Source organism: Bufo bufo, chromosome 3 (assembly GCF_905171765.1).
Source record: "Bufo bufo chromosome 3, aBufBuf1.1, whole genome shotgun sequence".
In the NCBI taxonomy this organism is placed as follows: Eukaryota; Metazoa; Chordata; class Amphibia; order Anura; family Bufonidae; genus Bufo; species Bufo bufo.
This window is the reverse complement of record NC_053391.1, coordinates 298,990,437-299,008,893: the sequence shown is the minus strand read 5'-3', so window position 1 is coordinate 299,008,893 and position 18,457 is coordinate 298,990,437. Positions and strand designations below refer to the sequence as shown.

General features: G+C 41.1%; 1 protein-coding gene across 1 annotated transcript in view; it reads left to right on the top strand.

Annotated features, from left to right (window-relative positions):
• LOC120993755 (tetraspanin-18-like) overlaps positions 1-18,457 on the top strand; it is a 161,914-nt gene that overhangs the window by 105,822 nt on the left and 37,635 nt on the right. The window contains exons 3-5 of the mRNA XM_040422225.1: positions 4,186-4,380; positions 15,307-15,381; positions 15,888-15,986. Coding sequence (XP_040278159.1) covers positions 4,186-4,380; positions 15,307-15,381; positions 15,888-15,986 — 369 coding nt within the window. The remainder of the gene's footprint in view (positions 1-4,185; positions 4,381-15,306; positions 15,382-15,887; positions 15,987-18,457) is intronic.

Here is an 18,457-nt window from a genome sequence, read left to right as displayed (position 1 = left end):
TGACCTTTATCAAGATGAATCAGGCGTGGATCAGCCAGGATTTCCACCCCCCAATGCCTGATGCATCAGACTAGATCATCCATGGTGCCACACCAACGCTTTGACAAAAGAGACCAGTTTCTTCTGGCTACTAGTGACGAGCGGCAGTGGTCATATTCGAATTTGCAATATTTCGCAAATATTTTGTAGAATATTCGTTGAATATTCGTGAATTTGAATATTTGTTATATTCTACATTTATTTTTATTTTTTTACTCGAAAAATCGGCAAGGTAATGATCGTGTAATATGTGAATATTTGCAATATTTCGCAAATATTTTGTAGAATATTCGTCGAATATTTGTGAATTCGAATATTCGTTATATTCTACATTTATTTTTATTTTTTTACTTGAAAAGGTAATGATGGTGTAATATGTGAATATTACGCTATTAATACAGGCGTGGGTCAAAAACTAATATATAGCACTATAGAATACAGTGCTATATATTCATTTTTTAGAATATTCGTAATTTTTTTTCCATCTGAAGTCATGATTCCTCCCTGCTTAAGTTACTTAAGCAGGCAGGAATCATGACTTCAGATGGAAAAAAAATTACGAATATAAAAAAAAACTAATATATAGAGTAATATAGCTAATATAGTGCTATATTCGTTTTTCTGAATATTCATAATATTCTAAAATAAGTATATATAGCAATATAGTGAATATTCGAAAAAAACTAATATAGAGCAATTTAGCTAATATAGTGCTATAATCTTTTTTTTTTAATAGTCGTAATTTTTTTCCAATCTGAACTGTAGATGAGAAAAAAATTACAACTATTAGACAAAGAAGATTATAGCACTATATTAGCTAAATTGCTCTACATTTGTTTTTTCGAATATTCGCTATATTGCTATATATTCTTGTTTTAGAATATTACGAATATTATAAAAACCAATATAGCACTATATTAGCTATGTTGCTCTATATATTAGTTTTTTTGAATATTCGTAATTTTTTTACATCTGAAGTTATGATTCCTCCCTGCTTAAGCACTATATCGAATATATTTGTTTTTTAGTATATTCGTCTTTTTTTTTCAATCTGTACAGTTTTTCGACTTCGGCATACTCCTCCCTGACAAGCGTCCCAGGGAGGAGTATGCCGAAGTAGAACAACTGTACAGATTGAAAAAAAAAAAAGACGAATATTCTAAAAAACTATTATATTCGATATAGTGCTATATATTTGTTTTTTAGAATATTCGTCATTTTTCCCATCTAAAGTCATGATTCCACCCTGCTTAAGTTGCTTGTGGGCCAATGACTCATTGGCCCACAAGCAAGAAGCAGGGAGGAATCATGTTTTCAGATGGGAAAAAATTAAGAATATTCGCTATAACGAATATATAGCGCTATATTCTAAATATTCGCGAATTCTCGAAGTTGCGGTATTTGAGATAAAAATTTGCTATTCGAATATTCGCTCTCAACACTACTGGCTACCTGCCTCAGCTACTTTTCTGATGCTGCCACCTACCTGATGCCACACATCTGATGCCAAGTGCTCCTTCTTTCACCCACCATCTTCAGCTGGTACTTGTATTGTCACCCAACACCCCAATCTGTCACCTTGCCATTCTATGTTCTCCTGATGCTGCTGCAACCTCTCCACTGTCATTGTGCAACTCTGTGGCCTCCTCCTGATGCTGCAGCCACCTCCACACTCTGTAATTGTGCCACTCTGTGGCCATCTGATGCTGCCGCCACCTCCACTCTCTGTCATTGTGCCCCTCTGTGGCCTCCTTGCGGCTTTCACCTCACCACTATGTCATAGGGCCACTCTGTGGACTTCTCATGCTGTTCCCACCCTCGTCCCTTCATGACTAGGCCACTATTTTGCCTTTCGGCCTGGCTGACATCATCATTTATTTGACCTGTCTTCTGATCTGTCATAAGGAAGGAAAAATGAGACGCACATCGGATCCTGTCTATGTAGCAGCTGTAAGGCCTGTATGGCCCTATCAGAATTGGTTTGTGATTTTATAGTCAAAAGCAGGAGTGGGTACAAAACACAGAAGACATGCAAATATTCCATTCACGTGTCATCTCTGTTTTGGATCCACTGCAGTTTTTTTTCATATTAGCAATACTGATGGATTACTGACCAAATGCTGACCGAGTGAAGGGGGATGCTAAACAGACAGGATCCGTTTTTTGGGGGTTATTGTTCTGTTGCATCAGAAGAAGGGCAAAGTAATGAGTGACGTCAACACAAACTTACTGCTGACATCCTCTCCACTCTGTCGGGGGGCTCTACTTGTATAAGCGTTTAATAAAACAGGTTCTGTAGAAATCTATGTGGAATCAGCTGAGGACGGTGTAAAAGGAGTGCGCTTCTTCTTGGCGCTAACATCGACCTGTAAGGCTGAGTTGATACTTGAGTTATTTGGTCAGTTTTGGCCCCATGACCGCCCAAATAAGTGAAGTATGCAGTGATTCTAAGAGCGACACCTGTCATGTGCTTGTCATACTGACTCACAGTATTATTTCACTACCTAAGCAGACTCCCTATCCATGTTACTGCAAGGCACAGTGTTCTACACCACTATAAAGGCTCTCTGCAGCCAGGAAATAGCTGTTTTTAATGCTATTCGCAGCAAATAAATTAGGATCAAACCAAATTTTTTTTCAACAAATTCGGCAAACCGTCCGAATAATTTTTTTTTAACATTTGCTCATCTCTATTAATGATGTACATGAATTTTTATTTTTTGCCTGAAGTAACCATTTACTTTACTTATTATCACCACTGTACTGGCCTGTGCAGTCCACTCTGGTTATACAGCTGAGCTTCTATCTTCTCAATGATGTTGGGAGGAGGAAGGTCTATAGATTACACCAAATATTTTTTTCAGTGTTTATTTCCCTTTTTAAGGCTACTTTCACACTAGCGTTAATACTTTCCGGTATTGATATCCGTCATAGGGTCTCAATACCGGAAAAAAACGCTTCAGTTTTGTCCCCATTCATTGTCAATTGGGACAAAACGTAACCGAACAGACTGGAATGTTCCAAAATGCATTTTGTTCTGTTTTTATACCAGTGAGCAAACCGCAGCATGCTGCTGTTTGCTTTCCGTCCTGGGATGCGGAGCAAAACGGATCCATCCCGATTAACTTGCATTGTGGGTCATGACGGATCAGTTTTCTCTGACACAGTCTGACACAATAGAAAACGGATCCGTCCCCTATTGACTTTCAATGGAGTTCATGACGGTTTCTTCTTGGCTATTTTAAAGATAATACCGCCGGATCTGTTTAGAACGGATGCAGATGGTTGTATTATAATGTAACAGAAGCGTTTTAGCTGAACCCTGCCGGATCCAGCAAAAACGCTAGTGTGAAAGTAGCCTAATTCCACTTCACTTTAATGTTATGGCTGAACAGTTGTAGAAACCCCAGAGGCATATTTCCATTTGGGCAACTGTCATTATGTTTATTTGCATCAGTGTAATTGTGTGGCGTATTTGTGGCTTGTAAAGGTTATCTTAAAAAAATTATTTATTACCTGTCCACAGGACAGCTAGTAAATAACAGATTGTGTGGGGTCTGCTCACTCCCTGCTGATGTGTCCATACTTGGGAAAGGAGTGAGATAGATGATATGGGAAAGCACTGGCATGTTCCATTAAGACAGGCATCCTCAAACTACAGCCCTCCAACTGTTGTAAAACTACAACTCCCACAATGCCCTGCTGTAGGCTGATACCTGTAGGCTGTTCGGGCATGCTGGGAGTTGTAGTTTTGCAACAGCTGGAGGGCCGCAGTTTGAGGATGCCTGCATTAAGACATGAAAAGGCAGCACTGCGTCAGGAAGCAATTCACTTTCAGAATATTTTTTTAGAGTGTGGGAGGAAAATATGCAAAAATATATAACGAAAATGCAGATATTGTCACATTCAAAATTACTGTATGTCCATAGTGCTGCAGGGGAGCCACGGTGCTGTCCCTATATGATAGTATTTTTTTTTATTAAAGCCATTTGGGCAGACATCTTTAATTTCCTTTAACTTCACGACATAAACATATTTCCTGTCATAAATATTTCATGCATATTCAGTTGATGAAAATATTGTCACTATCTACTGATGCTATCTTGTACCATTTCCTCAGATAATATATTGCACTTCTTCTTGCAGTTGGGAGGCATTTGCCTATTAGGAATAGGAATATGGATTGTTACTGATCCTGATGGATTCCAGACTCTTATCACTTCGAACCCTTTATTAAGTGCTGGTGGCTACACCCTACTTATTGTTGGGCTGGCACTTTCACTGCTTGGATTCCTAGGATGTTTTGGAGCAATCCGAGAGAATAAACCACTGCTCTTAGTGGTGAGTCTGATGTGTAGAAAGTCTTCAAAAACAGAAGTGTGGTGGAATGGTTTAGATGTTCTCCAAAGAAAAATAGATGATATCATTATGGATGTTAGCACACACATGGGATTACATCACAGAGAATATTTATCAGAGATTATGGTGGAGGTTTATTAAGTGCCATCTGTGACCTGGAGGGAAATCTGCCTCTTAATAGGATTGCATCTCTGTCATTCCATGTGCCTACAAATCCAACTCCATGCCCGCTAGGGGCTTCTGTAGACTTAAAGGGTTTGTTTCACGTCAGTAAATGGCATTTATAATGTAGAGAAAGTTAATACAAGGCACTTACTAATGTATTGTGATTTGTCCATATTGCTTCCTTTGCTGACTTGATCCAATTTTCATCACATTATACACTGCTCATTTCCATGGTGACTACCACACTGCAATCCAGCAGTGGCGGTCGTGCTTACACACTATAGGAAAAAGCTCCATCCTCTCTGGTGGCCAGGACCGCGGGAGTGTGCATAGACTAGTGCTTTATCCTATAGTGTGCAAGCACAACCACCGCTGATGGATTGCAGGGTGGTCGTAACCCCAGGAAATGAGCAGTGTATAATGTGATGGAAAAATAAATGAAGCCAGCAAAGAAAGCAATATGGACAATAACAATACATTCACTTTTTGCAACTGTATAGTATGGGGGTAAAACCTGCCAAAATTAAAATGAAATTGAAAAATCTAAAATTATAATTAAAATAACATTTTAACATTTTAATTTCATCTAGTGTCTGCAAAATGCATGCCAAAATTAAAAAGAAAATTCAATTCCTCCATTTAATTTAAATTTTCTTTTCCAACTCCAGTGTGGGTAATAGTGTCAAAAATCAATGCAAAAATAAATAGCCTTTTTCATTTTAAATTTCCACTTTGTCAATTGATTCTCCTCTTCCTTAGTGGGTTTTTCCATGTCAAAATCATAAATCAAATGAAAACACCAAGTAGAAACTGAAAATGGTAGATTGAGATTTCAATTTTATCTCTTGCAGGCATTTTTCCTGCCAAAAGTCAAATGAAAAAGAAAGCCCATTTTGATTTTTCATTTTAACAATTCATTTAAATGAGCAGTAGTGGGCGTGGTGCAGTATGCAAAATGCTGTTATTTAATTCCTGACTGAATGTCTACTAGAGGGTGCTGTGCTTCCCCACATTCCCAACAGCAGTAACACAGCTAATCAAGTTTATCATTCCAATAGATGGCGCTGTGACAGTGAAATTTTAGTACTGTGCTGAATGCATACTTGAGTGAGGATGTGGTGGACGTTGCTCCAGAAAAGTGCCAAGAAGCTTAAAAAGTCGCAAATTATGGTACACATATGTCATGCTCCATAATCGGTGACTTTTTTACATCAGTATAGTGGCATAAAACGAATAGTAAATGTTCTCCATTGTGTCTGTGTGACCAAAAATCAGGGTGCATGACTTGCAGAAACGCGGAGCATCCTTGGCATCACTGTGCTGATTGGTGGGAGAGTTCAGACCCCATGATCAGTATTGATGGCCTACAATAGCGCTCGGCAACCTTTGACCAGGAACGCAGCAATAGTGCAGCTATGTCCTATTCTTGTCCATGTTGCAGACAAGGACAGGCATTGTTATAATGGTTCTGCAAAAAAAAAAAAAAAAACAGATGCAATACGGATGTCACACAGACATCATCCGTATTTTTTGTGGATCCGTGTTTTACGGACCGTAAAATATATACATTTGTGTGCATGAGCCCTTAGGGTAAGAGCTCATGCACACGACTGTATGTATTTTGTGGTCTGCAAAAACCGGATCTCAATAGCTGAATTTAAAACGCTATTGTGAAAATAGCCTAAAGGCTCATACACACGACTGTATGTATTTTGCGATCTGCAAAAAACGGATCCGCAAAAAAATACAAATGACGTCCATATGCATTCCGTATTTTGTGGGACGCAACAGCTGGACCCTAATAGAACAGTCCTATCCTTGTCCGTAATGCGAACAATAATAGGACATGTGCCATTTTTTTGCAGAACAGACATACGTAAACAGATTGCACACGGAGTAACTTTCATTTTGTTTGCGGACCCATTGAAATGAAGGGTTTAGCAAAAAAAAAAAAAAAACTGAACGAACACGGAAAGAAAATATGTTCAAGTGCATGACCCCTACCCCTAAGTGTCAGGGTTTGGTCGGTATTAAGGTTAGGGTCAGTTTTAGGGCTCCTGCACACGAACGTATTTTCTTTCCGGACATGTCCTATTATTGTTCTATTAGGGGACAGCTGTTCTGTTCTATAAAATACAGAATGCACATGGACGACATCCGTATTTTTTGCAGATCCGTTTTTTGCGGACCACAAAATATATACAGTCGTGTGTGTATGAGCCCTTAGGCTATTATCACATTAACGTTTTCAATTCAGCTTTTGAGATCCATCATAGGATCTCAATAGTGGAAGAAAACACTTCTGATTTGTCCCCATTCATTGTCAATGGGGACAAAACTGAATGAAACGGAATGCATTCCGTTTAATTTGGTTGCGTCCCTATTGCGGACAGAAAAACGCTGCAAGCAGTGTTTTTCTGTCCGCGATGTGGTGTGGTGCAAGACGGATCCGCCCTGACACACAATAAGTCAGTGGGGACGGATCAGTTTTCTCTGACACAATAGAAAACGTATCCGCCCCCACTGACTTTCAATGGTGTTCATGACGGATCCGTCATGGCTATAGAAGACATAATACAACCGGATATGTTCAGGACCGATGCATGCGGTTGTATTATTGTAATGGAAAATGTTTGCAGATCCATGATGGATCCGCAAAAAAATGCTAATGTGAAAGTAACCTTAGGGTTACGATTAATAATAGGGTAAGTATTACGGTTACCGTTATTAGGATAATCCATATTAGGATTAGTAATAAGGTTAGCGTCAGTATTATGGTTAGGCTCGATATTAGGATTAGGGATATAATTACAGTTAGGGTCAGTATTAGTGTAAGGGGTCAATATTACAGTTTGGATCAGTTTTAGCGCCAGGGGTCAGTTTTCGGGCACATGAACAGAAAAGGGAAGGACAGTCTCAACTAACCTGTCCCATAGGGGTCCCATGATGATCATGCAGCGATGCAGACAGGACTCTTCTGGCAGGTCTGCTCTGGTGTAACATTGCAGGCGGCGCGATGACATAATCTACGTCATAGAGAAGCACCCGGAATGGAGAGACAGGGAACCAATAGTTCCCTTCTTCAGCTGTAGCTGCCAGATGATTAATTGAATTTGCGTCCAGTGGACGCAGAAAGAATTGAGTGCAGGAGCTCCAGAAACCAGGTGAACTCAACTGGTGCCTGGGGTCATTGTTGGACTGGGGTGCCTAGGGCCTACCAGAAGAACTGATTCTGGGGCCCACCCTATAGCTACATGGAAATATTAGGGTACATCATGTCGCACTGGACATAAACGCTGTACTGTAGACTTGCTGCACACAAGTATATGGTGGCAGATCCAAAGCGTTTATGTGCCAGCAAAATGGATATGATTTTAAGGGGTCTCAGCCACATGTTATGAACAAAATTTACTGCACAAATTGGACTGCGGTGCAGATTTTTATTCAGTGGCATGATTTACTGTGAATTTTACTGCTGCAGATTTACAAAAGGACGTACCCTCACCTATTCTTTTGTCATGAATTCGCACACGTGAAGACTGCACCACACAGAACTGTATTGTGCACTGTCATATATTAATATTGTAAGCTGGGGATCAGCAACCTCCGGTGCTCCAACTGTTCTAAAACTACAGCTCCCAGAATCCTCCTTTCACATCTATTGGAGTTACAAGAACAGATGAGTAAGACCTCCTGCACACGAACATGTGCAGTTCGTTGCCGTATTGCGGACCGCATTTGCAGATCTGCAATACACGGGCGCCGTTCCGTGGGCATTACGGATGCGGACCCATTTACTTCAATGGGTCTGCAAATCCGGAGATGCGGAACGAAAGCACGGAACTGAACCCTACGGAAGCACGGAACTGAACCCTACGGAAGCACGGAACTGAACCCTACGGCAGACCCATTCACTTTAACGGGCAGATCGTGGACCCATTAAAGTGAATGGGTCTGCCTTCCGCTGCGGCTGCCCCACTGTCGGTGTTCGTGCATTGCCGTTCACAATTTGCGGGCCACAGCATGGCCACGTGTGCAGGAGGCCTAAATGTGCATGCTGGGAGTTGTAGTTTCACAGCAGCTGGAGTGCCGAAGGCAGTGGTAGCTAAAGGCTCATGGGCCCCGGTGCAAGAGTTCAGCTTGGGCCCCCCTTCCCTCTGTGCTTTGTGGCAGTGAAGCACATAGCCTTTGCCTTGCCTGAGGCAAAAATTGAAACTGCAACACCTACCCAGCATGCCATAAGAGTGACTTGATCATAATGTACTGTATAATACCGGTGTGTTCTCTGCACCCCCTAAAGCTATACCCCTGGCCGAAGGTTGCTGAGCACTATTGTAGGCCATCAATACTGATCATGGGGGTCTGAACTCTCCCACCAATCAGAACAGTGATGCCAAGGATGTTCCGTGCTTCTGCAAGTCATGCACCCTGATTTTTGGTCACACAGACACAATGGAGGACATTTACTAATTGTTTTATGCCACTATACGGATGTAAAAAAGTCACCGATTATGGCACATGACATATGTGTACCATAGTTTGCTACTTTTTAAGCTTCTTGGAACTTTTCTGGAGCAACGTCCATCACATCCTCACTCAAGTATGGCAGAGCGGATTAACCACATAGATGCTGCGGGTGATTAGGCACCACGGTATCTAGGGGTTAACACGGCAGCAACGTTTATGATCCAATCATAATCCTAGTATAATTAACTCCTTAAAAAGAGGGCGCCATCTATTAGACTCATAATCTTATCCTATGCATTCCGCACAGTACTAAGATTTCACTGTCACAGCGCCATCTATTGGAATTGTAAACTTGATCCTGTGTTAGCTGTTGGAAATGTGGAGAAGCACATTGCCCTCTAGTAGACATACAGAGTCACTGTCTGTTCAGTCAGGAATTAAATAACTGCATTTTGCATGCTGTACCACACCCACTACTGCTCATTTAAATGAATCTGAATGTTAGTACAACGTTAAAATGAAAATTCAAATGGGCTTTCTTTTTCATTTGACTTTTGGCAGGGGAAATGCCTGCAAGAGATGAAATTGAAATCCCAATCTACCTTTTTCAGTTTCTACTTGGTGTTTTCATTTGATTTATGATTTTGACATGAAAAACCCACTATAGGAAGATGAGAATCAATTGGCAAAGTGGACATTTAAAATGAAAAAGGCTATTTATTTTTACATTTATTTTTGACACTTATTACCCAGACTGGACTTGGAAAAGAAAATTCTAATGGAGGAATTGAATTTTCTTTTTAATTTTGGCATGCATTTTGCAGACACTAGATGAAATTAAAATGTTAAAACATTATTTTAATTATAATTTTAGTTTTTTTAATTTCATTTTAATTTTGGCAGGTTGTATATAGAACTATATTGTAATCAGGCATGTACTGTACAAAAATTTATAGTACAGATTCGCTAAGACTGGTGTTCCAGTTTACAAAAAGTCTCCTGGAGAAACGTGCATCTTTTGGCTCTCCATGTGGCAAAAAATAACTAAAATCTATGCCAGCTTTCACTATTATTTATGGCAGTTTCTGCCATAAATTACAGTAAATCAGTTGGGTCATGGGAGACCAAGACCTAGTCATGCTGCAGCAAACCATTGCAAAAGTGATATCTTGCTGGTTGTGAACCAATTAAAATTACCAAATGATTATGTAACTTGCAAGCACCTTACTTTTTTATTTTTTTTATAACTACTTCAGTTAATTACTGGCCTCAGTGGCATGTAGCATGTGAGGGTTCTTCAAAAGTGAGTGTAAGTTCTTTAATTATTCAATCAGGCCCAAGGCAATTTCAACAAATATAAAAATAATGTGGGCAACCCCTTTAAAGGGGACCGCTAATTACAAAATGCAGTGCATCCTGCAGGCTGCATGTTATAGAGCATGTTATAGAGGATGTTATAGAACTGAGCAGATTGATATATATAGTTTTATCGGAAAAGATTCAGAAAATTATGCATTTATGTTTCTGTAGTACAGTCTTATCAGAGACTGCTAACTATCTCTGTGTACACACTTACAGAGAATGCTACCAATAACTGATAATAGAGCAGAGATTTAAATGCATAAAATTGTTTTTTTTTTAAATCTTGTCTGACAAAACTATAATACACTGACCAAAAATATAAACGCAACACTTTCGGTTTTGCTCCCATTTTGCATGAGCTGAACTCAAAGATCTGAAACATTTTCTACATGCACAATAGATACATTACTCTCAAATATTGTCTAAATCTGTGTTAGTGGGCACTTCTCCTTTGCCAAGATAATCCATCACAGGTGTGGCATATCAAGGTGCTGATTAGACAGCATGAATATTGCACAGGTGTGCCTTAGACTGCCCACAATAAAAGAACACTCTGAAATGTGCACAGTTTTGCCTTACTGGGGGGGAGGGGGGGTTCAGAAAACCAGTCAGTATCTGTGTGGCCACCATTTGCCTCACTCAATCACTCAGTGCAACACATCTCCGTCGCATAGAGTTGATCAGGTTGTTGATTGTGGCCTGTGCGAAGTTGCAGAATATTGGCAGGAACTGGAACACGCTGTCGTATACGCCGATCCAGAGCATCCCAAACATATTCAATGGATGACATGTCTGGTGGGTATGCTGGCCATGCAAGAACTGGGATGTTTTCAGCTTCCAGGAATTGTGTACAGATCCTTGCAATATGGGACCGTGCATTATCATGCTGCAACATGAAGTGATAGTTGTGGATGAATGGCACAACAATGGGCCTCGGGATCTCGTCACGGCATCTCTGTGCATTCAAAATGCCATCAATAAAATGCACCTGTGTTCATTGTCCATAACATACGCCTGCCTATACCATAACCCCACCGCCACCATGGGCCACTCGATCCACAACGTTGACGTCAGCAAACCGCTCACCCACACGATGCCACACACGCTGTCTGCCATCTGCCCTGAACAGTGAAAACCGGGACTCATCCATGAACAGAACGCCTCTCCAATGTGGCAGATGCCATCGAATGTGAGAATTTGTCCACTCAAGTCGGTTATGACGACGAACTGCAGTCAGGTCGAGACCCCGATGAGGATGACGACGAGCATGCAGATGAGCTTCCCTGAGACGGTTTCTGACAGTTTGTGCACAAATTCTTTGGTTATGCAAACCGATTGTTGTTGCAGCTGTCTGGGTGGCTGGTCTCAGACGATTATGGAAGTGAACATGTTGGATGTGGAGGTACTGGGCTGGTGTGGTTACACGTGGTCTGTGGTTGGATGTACTGTCAAATTCTCTGAAACGCCTTTGCAGACGGCTTATGGTAGAGAAATGAACACTCATTGCACGGGCAACAGCTCTAGTAGACATTCCTGCAGTCAGCATGCCAATTACACGCTCCCTCAAACGTTGCAACATCTGTGGCATTGTGCTGCGTGATCAAACTGCACATTTCAGAGTGGCGTTGTATTGTGGGCAGTCTAAGGCACACCTGTGCAATATTCATGCTGTCTAATCAGCACCTTGATATGCCACACCTGTGAGGTGGGATGGATTATCTCGGCAAAGGAGAAGTGCTTACTAACACAGATTTAGACAGATTTGTGAGCAATATTTGATAGTAATGGGTCTTTTGTGTATGTAGAAAATGTTTCAGATCTTTGAGTTCAGCTCATGCAAAATGGGAGCAAAACCAAAAGTGTTGCGTTTATATTTTTGGTCAGTGTATATATTATATATATATATATATATATATATATATATATATTAGCAGAAGGACCCTGCTTCACACGGGTATATTTCATCTATTTAATTTCATGTCTGTGTGTGTGTTGTTAAAAGATATCGATAGTATCCCCCATAATAGTGACCTCTACATCACCCTTGCTCTTAACAATGAACCCCCACAGTGCCCCACCTCCTTAAAATGGGACCTCCACAGCAGCCCATCCCCTTAACTTTGACCTTCACAGCAGTCCGCCCCCTTAACAGAGAATTATACAGCACCCCGCCCCTTTAACAGTGACCTCCACAGCGGCCTGCCCCCTTAACAGTAACATCCACAGTGAACGCCCCTTTAACAGTGACCTCCATAGTGCCCGACCCCTTAACAGTGACCTCCACAGCAGCTGCCCCTTTAATAGTGGCCCCTGCCCCCTTAAGAGTGACCTCCACAGCGCACTGCCCTTTTAAGGCTAGGGCTGTGTCGCGCAAAATTTTGTCTTAGGGGCTCAGGTCTGCTGAGAGTTTCCATTAGCTCGCGCAGCAGCCATGCGTTTTGCTGCAGGAGTCTTGCGTCCAACTGCAGTTTTCCTTTTTGGAGGCATGAGTAGTTTAAAAACGTTTCAATTTATAAGAATGCTAACATCCAGTATGGCAGTCCAGTATAGGTACAGTCTATTTATGGCTGTGTTGTTATGAAAACCTGGTAAATTAAATGTGACATTATATTGGCTGATGCACGTCATACAGTCCTGATCAAAAGTTTAAGACCACTTGAATGACAAAAAAACATATTTTACATTGTTGGATCTTAACAAGGTTCCAAGTAGAGCTTCAACATGCAACAAGAAGAAATGAGAGTGAGACAAAACATTTTTTGAGCATTCAATTAATTGAAAATAATGATTAAATTGAAACAGGCTGTTTTTCAGCTGATCCAAATTTTAGGACCACATGCCTTTTTAAAAGGCCAAATCTGTGCAAAGATGTGGATTCATTGTCATTTTCTGTCAGGTAGTCACACGTTGTGATGGCAAAGGCAAAAAAACTCTCCCTTTTTGAACGTGGTCGGGTTGTTGAACTGCATAAGCAGGGTCTCTTACAGCGCGCCATCGCTGCTGAGGTGGGACGCAGTAAGACAGTCATTTGGAATTTCTTAAATGATCCTGAGGGTTATGGAACAAAAAAGTCAAGTGGAAGACCCAAAAAAATTTCATCAGCACTGAGCCGGAGGATCCAATTGGCTGTCCGTCAAGACCCTGGATGATCCTCAACCCAAAGTAAGGCCCTTACTCGTGCTGACTGCAGCCCCATAACCATCAGACGGCATCTGAGACTGAAGGGCTTCAAAAACAAAAAACGTCTTCAAAGACCTCGTCTCCTTGAACGCCACAGAAGTGCTCGTTTGGACTTTGCAAGAGAGCACCAAACATGGGACATTCAAAGGTGGAAGAAAGTTTTATTCTCTGATGAGAAAAAAAATTAACCTTGATGGTCCTGATGGTTTCCAACGTTACTGGCATGACAAGCAGATCCCACCTGAGATGTTTTCTACGTGCCACAGTGGAGGGGGCACCATAATGGCCTGGGGTGCTTTTTCCTTCAGTGGAACAATGAAGCTTCAGGAAGTGCAGGGGCGTCAAACGGCCACTGGCTATGTCCAGATGTTGCAGAGAGCATTCCTCATGACTGAGGGCCCTCGTCTGTGTGGTAACGACTGGGTTTTTCAACAGGACAACGCTACAGTACAAAATGCCAGCAGGACAAGGGACTTCTTCCAGGAGAATAACATCACTCTTTTGGCCCATCCTGCGATTTCCCCTGATCTAAATCCAATTGAGAACCTTTAGGGATGGATGGCAAGGGAAGTTTACAAAAATGGACAACAGTTCCAGACAGTAGATGGCGGCCGTCTTAACCACTTGGAGAAATGTTCCCACTCACCTCATGGAAACGCTTGCATCAAGCATGCCAAAACTAATTTTTGAAGTCATAAACAATAACGGCAGAGCTACTAATTACTGAGTTCATGTTTGGAAGTTGGATTTCCGTTTTGGGGGGGTTTCGTTTTTTTTTGGATGTGTGGTCCTAAACTTTTGATCAGCTGAAAAACAGCCTGTTTCAGTTTATTCGTTGTTTTCATTAAATTGAATGCTCAAAAAATTTTTTGTCTCACTCCCATTTCTTCTTGTTGCATGTTGAAGCTCTACTTGGAACCTCGTTAAGATCCAGCCATGCTAAATATGATTTTTTGCCATTTTTCAAGTGGTCTTAAACTTTTGATCAGGACTGTATGACTGAATATTTAAGGACCTGTGAACTGCCAAAACCTGTGATCAATTGTTATGGAAACCTGGAGTAGGACCTGCGAGCTTCTATTGGCTGATGTGAGATGAGCAGTTTTTTCACACATCAGTTCTGCGTTGCGTGAAAAACAGAGCATGGTCTATATATATTCTGTGTTTTTCACGCAGCCCGGGGCAAATAGAAGTAAATGGGGCTTCAGTGAAAAACGCATTGCATCCAGAAGCAAGTCATGCATCCAGATTGCTAGGAGATGTTTGTAAATTTTCCGTTTTTTCACACGCATGAAAAACGCATCAAAACGCATTGCACTCGCGCGGAAAAAACTGAACACAATTGCAGACAAAATTGACTGAACTTGCATGCAAAATGGTGCAAGTTTCACTGAACGCACCCGGGCCTAATCCGTCACGCTCGTGTGAAAGGGGCCTAACAGGCCAGGCAAAATGGTTGACCCCCATATTCTACCATCAGAAAAATAGAGTAAAACACATTGGTGATACAGTCCATTTAAACCATCCAGTTTCTACAGGATCTGTATCATTAGTAAATACACACATTGCTCTATCGATGCAAGACAATGCAATCTGGTATAAAATCATGGTAGCATTCAGTATAATTACTGTCAACTAGTAATCAACATTTTTATGTATGTTTCTTTTTTGCTGAATTCTTTGGTTTGCTATATATTTCCCATTATTAATTATGCATTTTACATTTTATTACAGTTTTTTATACTTATTTTACTCTTCTTCACTGTGGAACTTGTTGGTATTATTATCACCTTATCCTATCAGAAAATGGTAAGTTGCCATACACTATTTGAGCAATATTGCGCAATATTGTTTGTAATACAATTTGGAATGTTTTATTTTTGTTGTATGGACTATATATTTACATTGAGATTAGAGATGAGTGAATTTCATATTTTGTAATTTGTTTGCGATTCGTTTACTGGTAAAAGGTGAATTGCGTTATGGATTCCATTGCCACGGACCATAATGCAATTCTATGAAGGAATGCATAACGGAATGCCTTTAGTCTTCTCCTGCATAACGGAAACGGGATGGATGCGTTATGCAGCCCATAGACTTCTATTATGACGGAATGAATAACAGAATGCCTCTAAAGGCATTCCGTTATGCATTCCGTCATAGAATTGCGTTATGGTCGTCGGGAACGGAATCCATAACGCCATTCACCTTTTACCAGTAAACGAATTCCGAACGAATTTCATAACCGGAAATTCAATCATCTCTAATTGAGATTCTCAAATGTCTACCTCTAACTCTAGTGACCTTCTTTTCAGATTAAAGAAGATCATTTTCTTCTTGAGTTGCAGAAGTATTACAAAGGAGACAATTCTTCTGAAGTTTTCAGCCAGTCCTGGAATACCATTATGATTGCAGTAAGACTTGTTGAGGGCTGTTTTTAAAGCATGACTAACCATTCCACAAACTTGGTATAATTCAATAATACAATGTGTGTAAGTGAGGAATTATGCTATATATGGGCATTATATGCCCTGCACCTTGTATTTTTTTTTTTACCAGTATTCACCTGTGTATGTTTAGCTATAGTCTGCAGTCCTCCCAGATCTGTATGCAGAAAGTTTAGAAAAATCTGTTTCCTAACCTTCTCTCACTCAGTAAGACTCCTTTCACACGAGCGAGTTTTCTGCGCGGGTGCAATGCGTGATGCGAACGCATTGCCCCGGACTGAATCCGGACCCATTGATTTCAATGGAGCTGTGTACATGACCGTTATTTTGTGTGTTGCGTGAAAATCCCAGCAGGTTCTATATTCTGCGTTTTTCGCGCAATGTTAGCCCCATAGAAGTTAATGGGGCTGAGTAAAAATCGCATCCGGATGCACTGCGTTGCGTTGTAAATGCAAGTAACTTAGCAACACTGAAGGGATTTAAAGGCAGGAAGTTGCCTTTCACATCGTGTGCCTTCAGCCAGTGCATGAGAGAGGAGTTTTTGGAGGAGATTACTGCCCTTGCTGAGCTATTTGGAGCATGCCGAAGGCACCAAAAGCGATGGACGTGGAGAAGCTCATTCTCCTTGTCCAGGAGAGGCCCTGCATTTCGGGACTACATGGGTGGACATAGCCCAGGAGCTTTTCACAGCAATATGGGAGAAAACGAAATGCCAGAGTTTGGGTAAGTGGCCAATCTATACATGTGTGATCCTAGCTATCCTCCCTACCATAGCACATGGCATAGTTTTTCCTCTCTAGCATAGCACATGGCATAGTTTTTCCTCTCTAGCATAGCACATGGCATGGTTTTTCCTCCCTAGCATAGCACATGGCATAGTTTTTCCTCTCTAGCATAGCACATGGCATTGTTTGTCATCTGTAGGATTGTATTGTTTGGTAACATTTTTCTTCTGGTATTTATCTAACATAGTTGATGAGGTCAAAAATTGGTGGCGGAGCTGCAGGGACCAATTCCAAAAGGTAATGCAGCAGCAAGGCCACAGTGGGTCCGGACAATCCAAGAATAGGCCCTATATATATCGGGAGCAGCTGATGTTCCTGCATCCGGTCATAGAGCTGTGTCCGTATGTTAATAATAAACAATGACCACTACATGTTTATCAATGCACACTGTATGTTGATTATGTGGGTAATGTAATTTGTAATAATGTGTAAATGAGAAATGTCATAGTTGGCGATAGCAACCAAGCCGAATCCTCCTTTCATTACCAAAAGTATGTGAACAACATTACAAGTGGAATTGGGTTATTTGCTATTGACAGCTATGCCACTTCTATTTTCCCTAATGTTGGTACATGACCACATATGTAATATGTCTATACTTGAAGAGGACCTTTCACCACTCCTGACATGCATGTTTTACTAATTTCATGCATTCCCTATGTAATAACAATCATAAAGCATCTATTATTATGACTGTATGTTGTGCTGTTCCTTTATTATTCCTACTAGAAGTTATAATGGAATTGCTATTAACCTACAATAAAAGGGTACAGAGGGATGTTAACAATTTGGTGCAGCCATGTTTATGTGTGCAGGTACACCCCCCAACTTTTCACAACCCCTCTGCACCCTTACTTACTGAAGGCTATTAGCAAATCATTCATAACTTCTAGTAGAAATAATAAAGGAATTGCACAACATTGAGCCATAAGACTAGATACTCCTGAATTTTTATTACATGGGGAATACATGAAGTAATTAAACAAGACATGTCAGGAGTGGTGAAAGGTCTTCTTTAATGTAGTACTATGTGTTCATTGTCTTTTGCTGATGATAGTAATATGCGACGTTACTATTGTTGTAAAAAAAAAATTGTTAATATAATAATTTACATTTACATGTTACATTGTGGTGAATGGAGGACAAACTTGAGGAGGAAGCAGACGAGTCGGCTCCCCAGCATTCAATCACCTGTGAGGAGGAGACTCCATCTGGCACACCTCCTTCAGAGACTGAAGAAAGACCCGGCACCTCTGCAGCCTCGCGTTCCGCTGCTTCAGGAGTTGAATCCAGCCAAGGAGACTGGCCATGCCTCCTGCCGAAGCTCTAGTCAGAAGCCAGGTCCTGGATTATTTGTCTAGAGCCCGGCAGGAGGACCAATTGGATTTGTATTGTCTAAGACTGGCCTCTTGTTTGCGCAGTCTGCCTCCAGAACGATTGCTAAGAACCAAAGCGGCTCTTGGAATCGTTCTGGAGGCAGCCACTCTGCCCAATGACCAGACAGACTATTTTGTATCCCTTGAAAATTGGCCCACCCATGGGCACATGTCTGGCGCCCGCCCAATGCCCATTCCAGAGCCACAGGGTCCGCCACATTTACCCAGTAGTAGGGAACATTATGGCCTACCAAGTCGGCCATATGGCCAAACATAT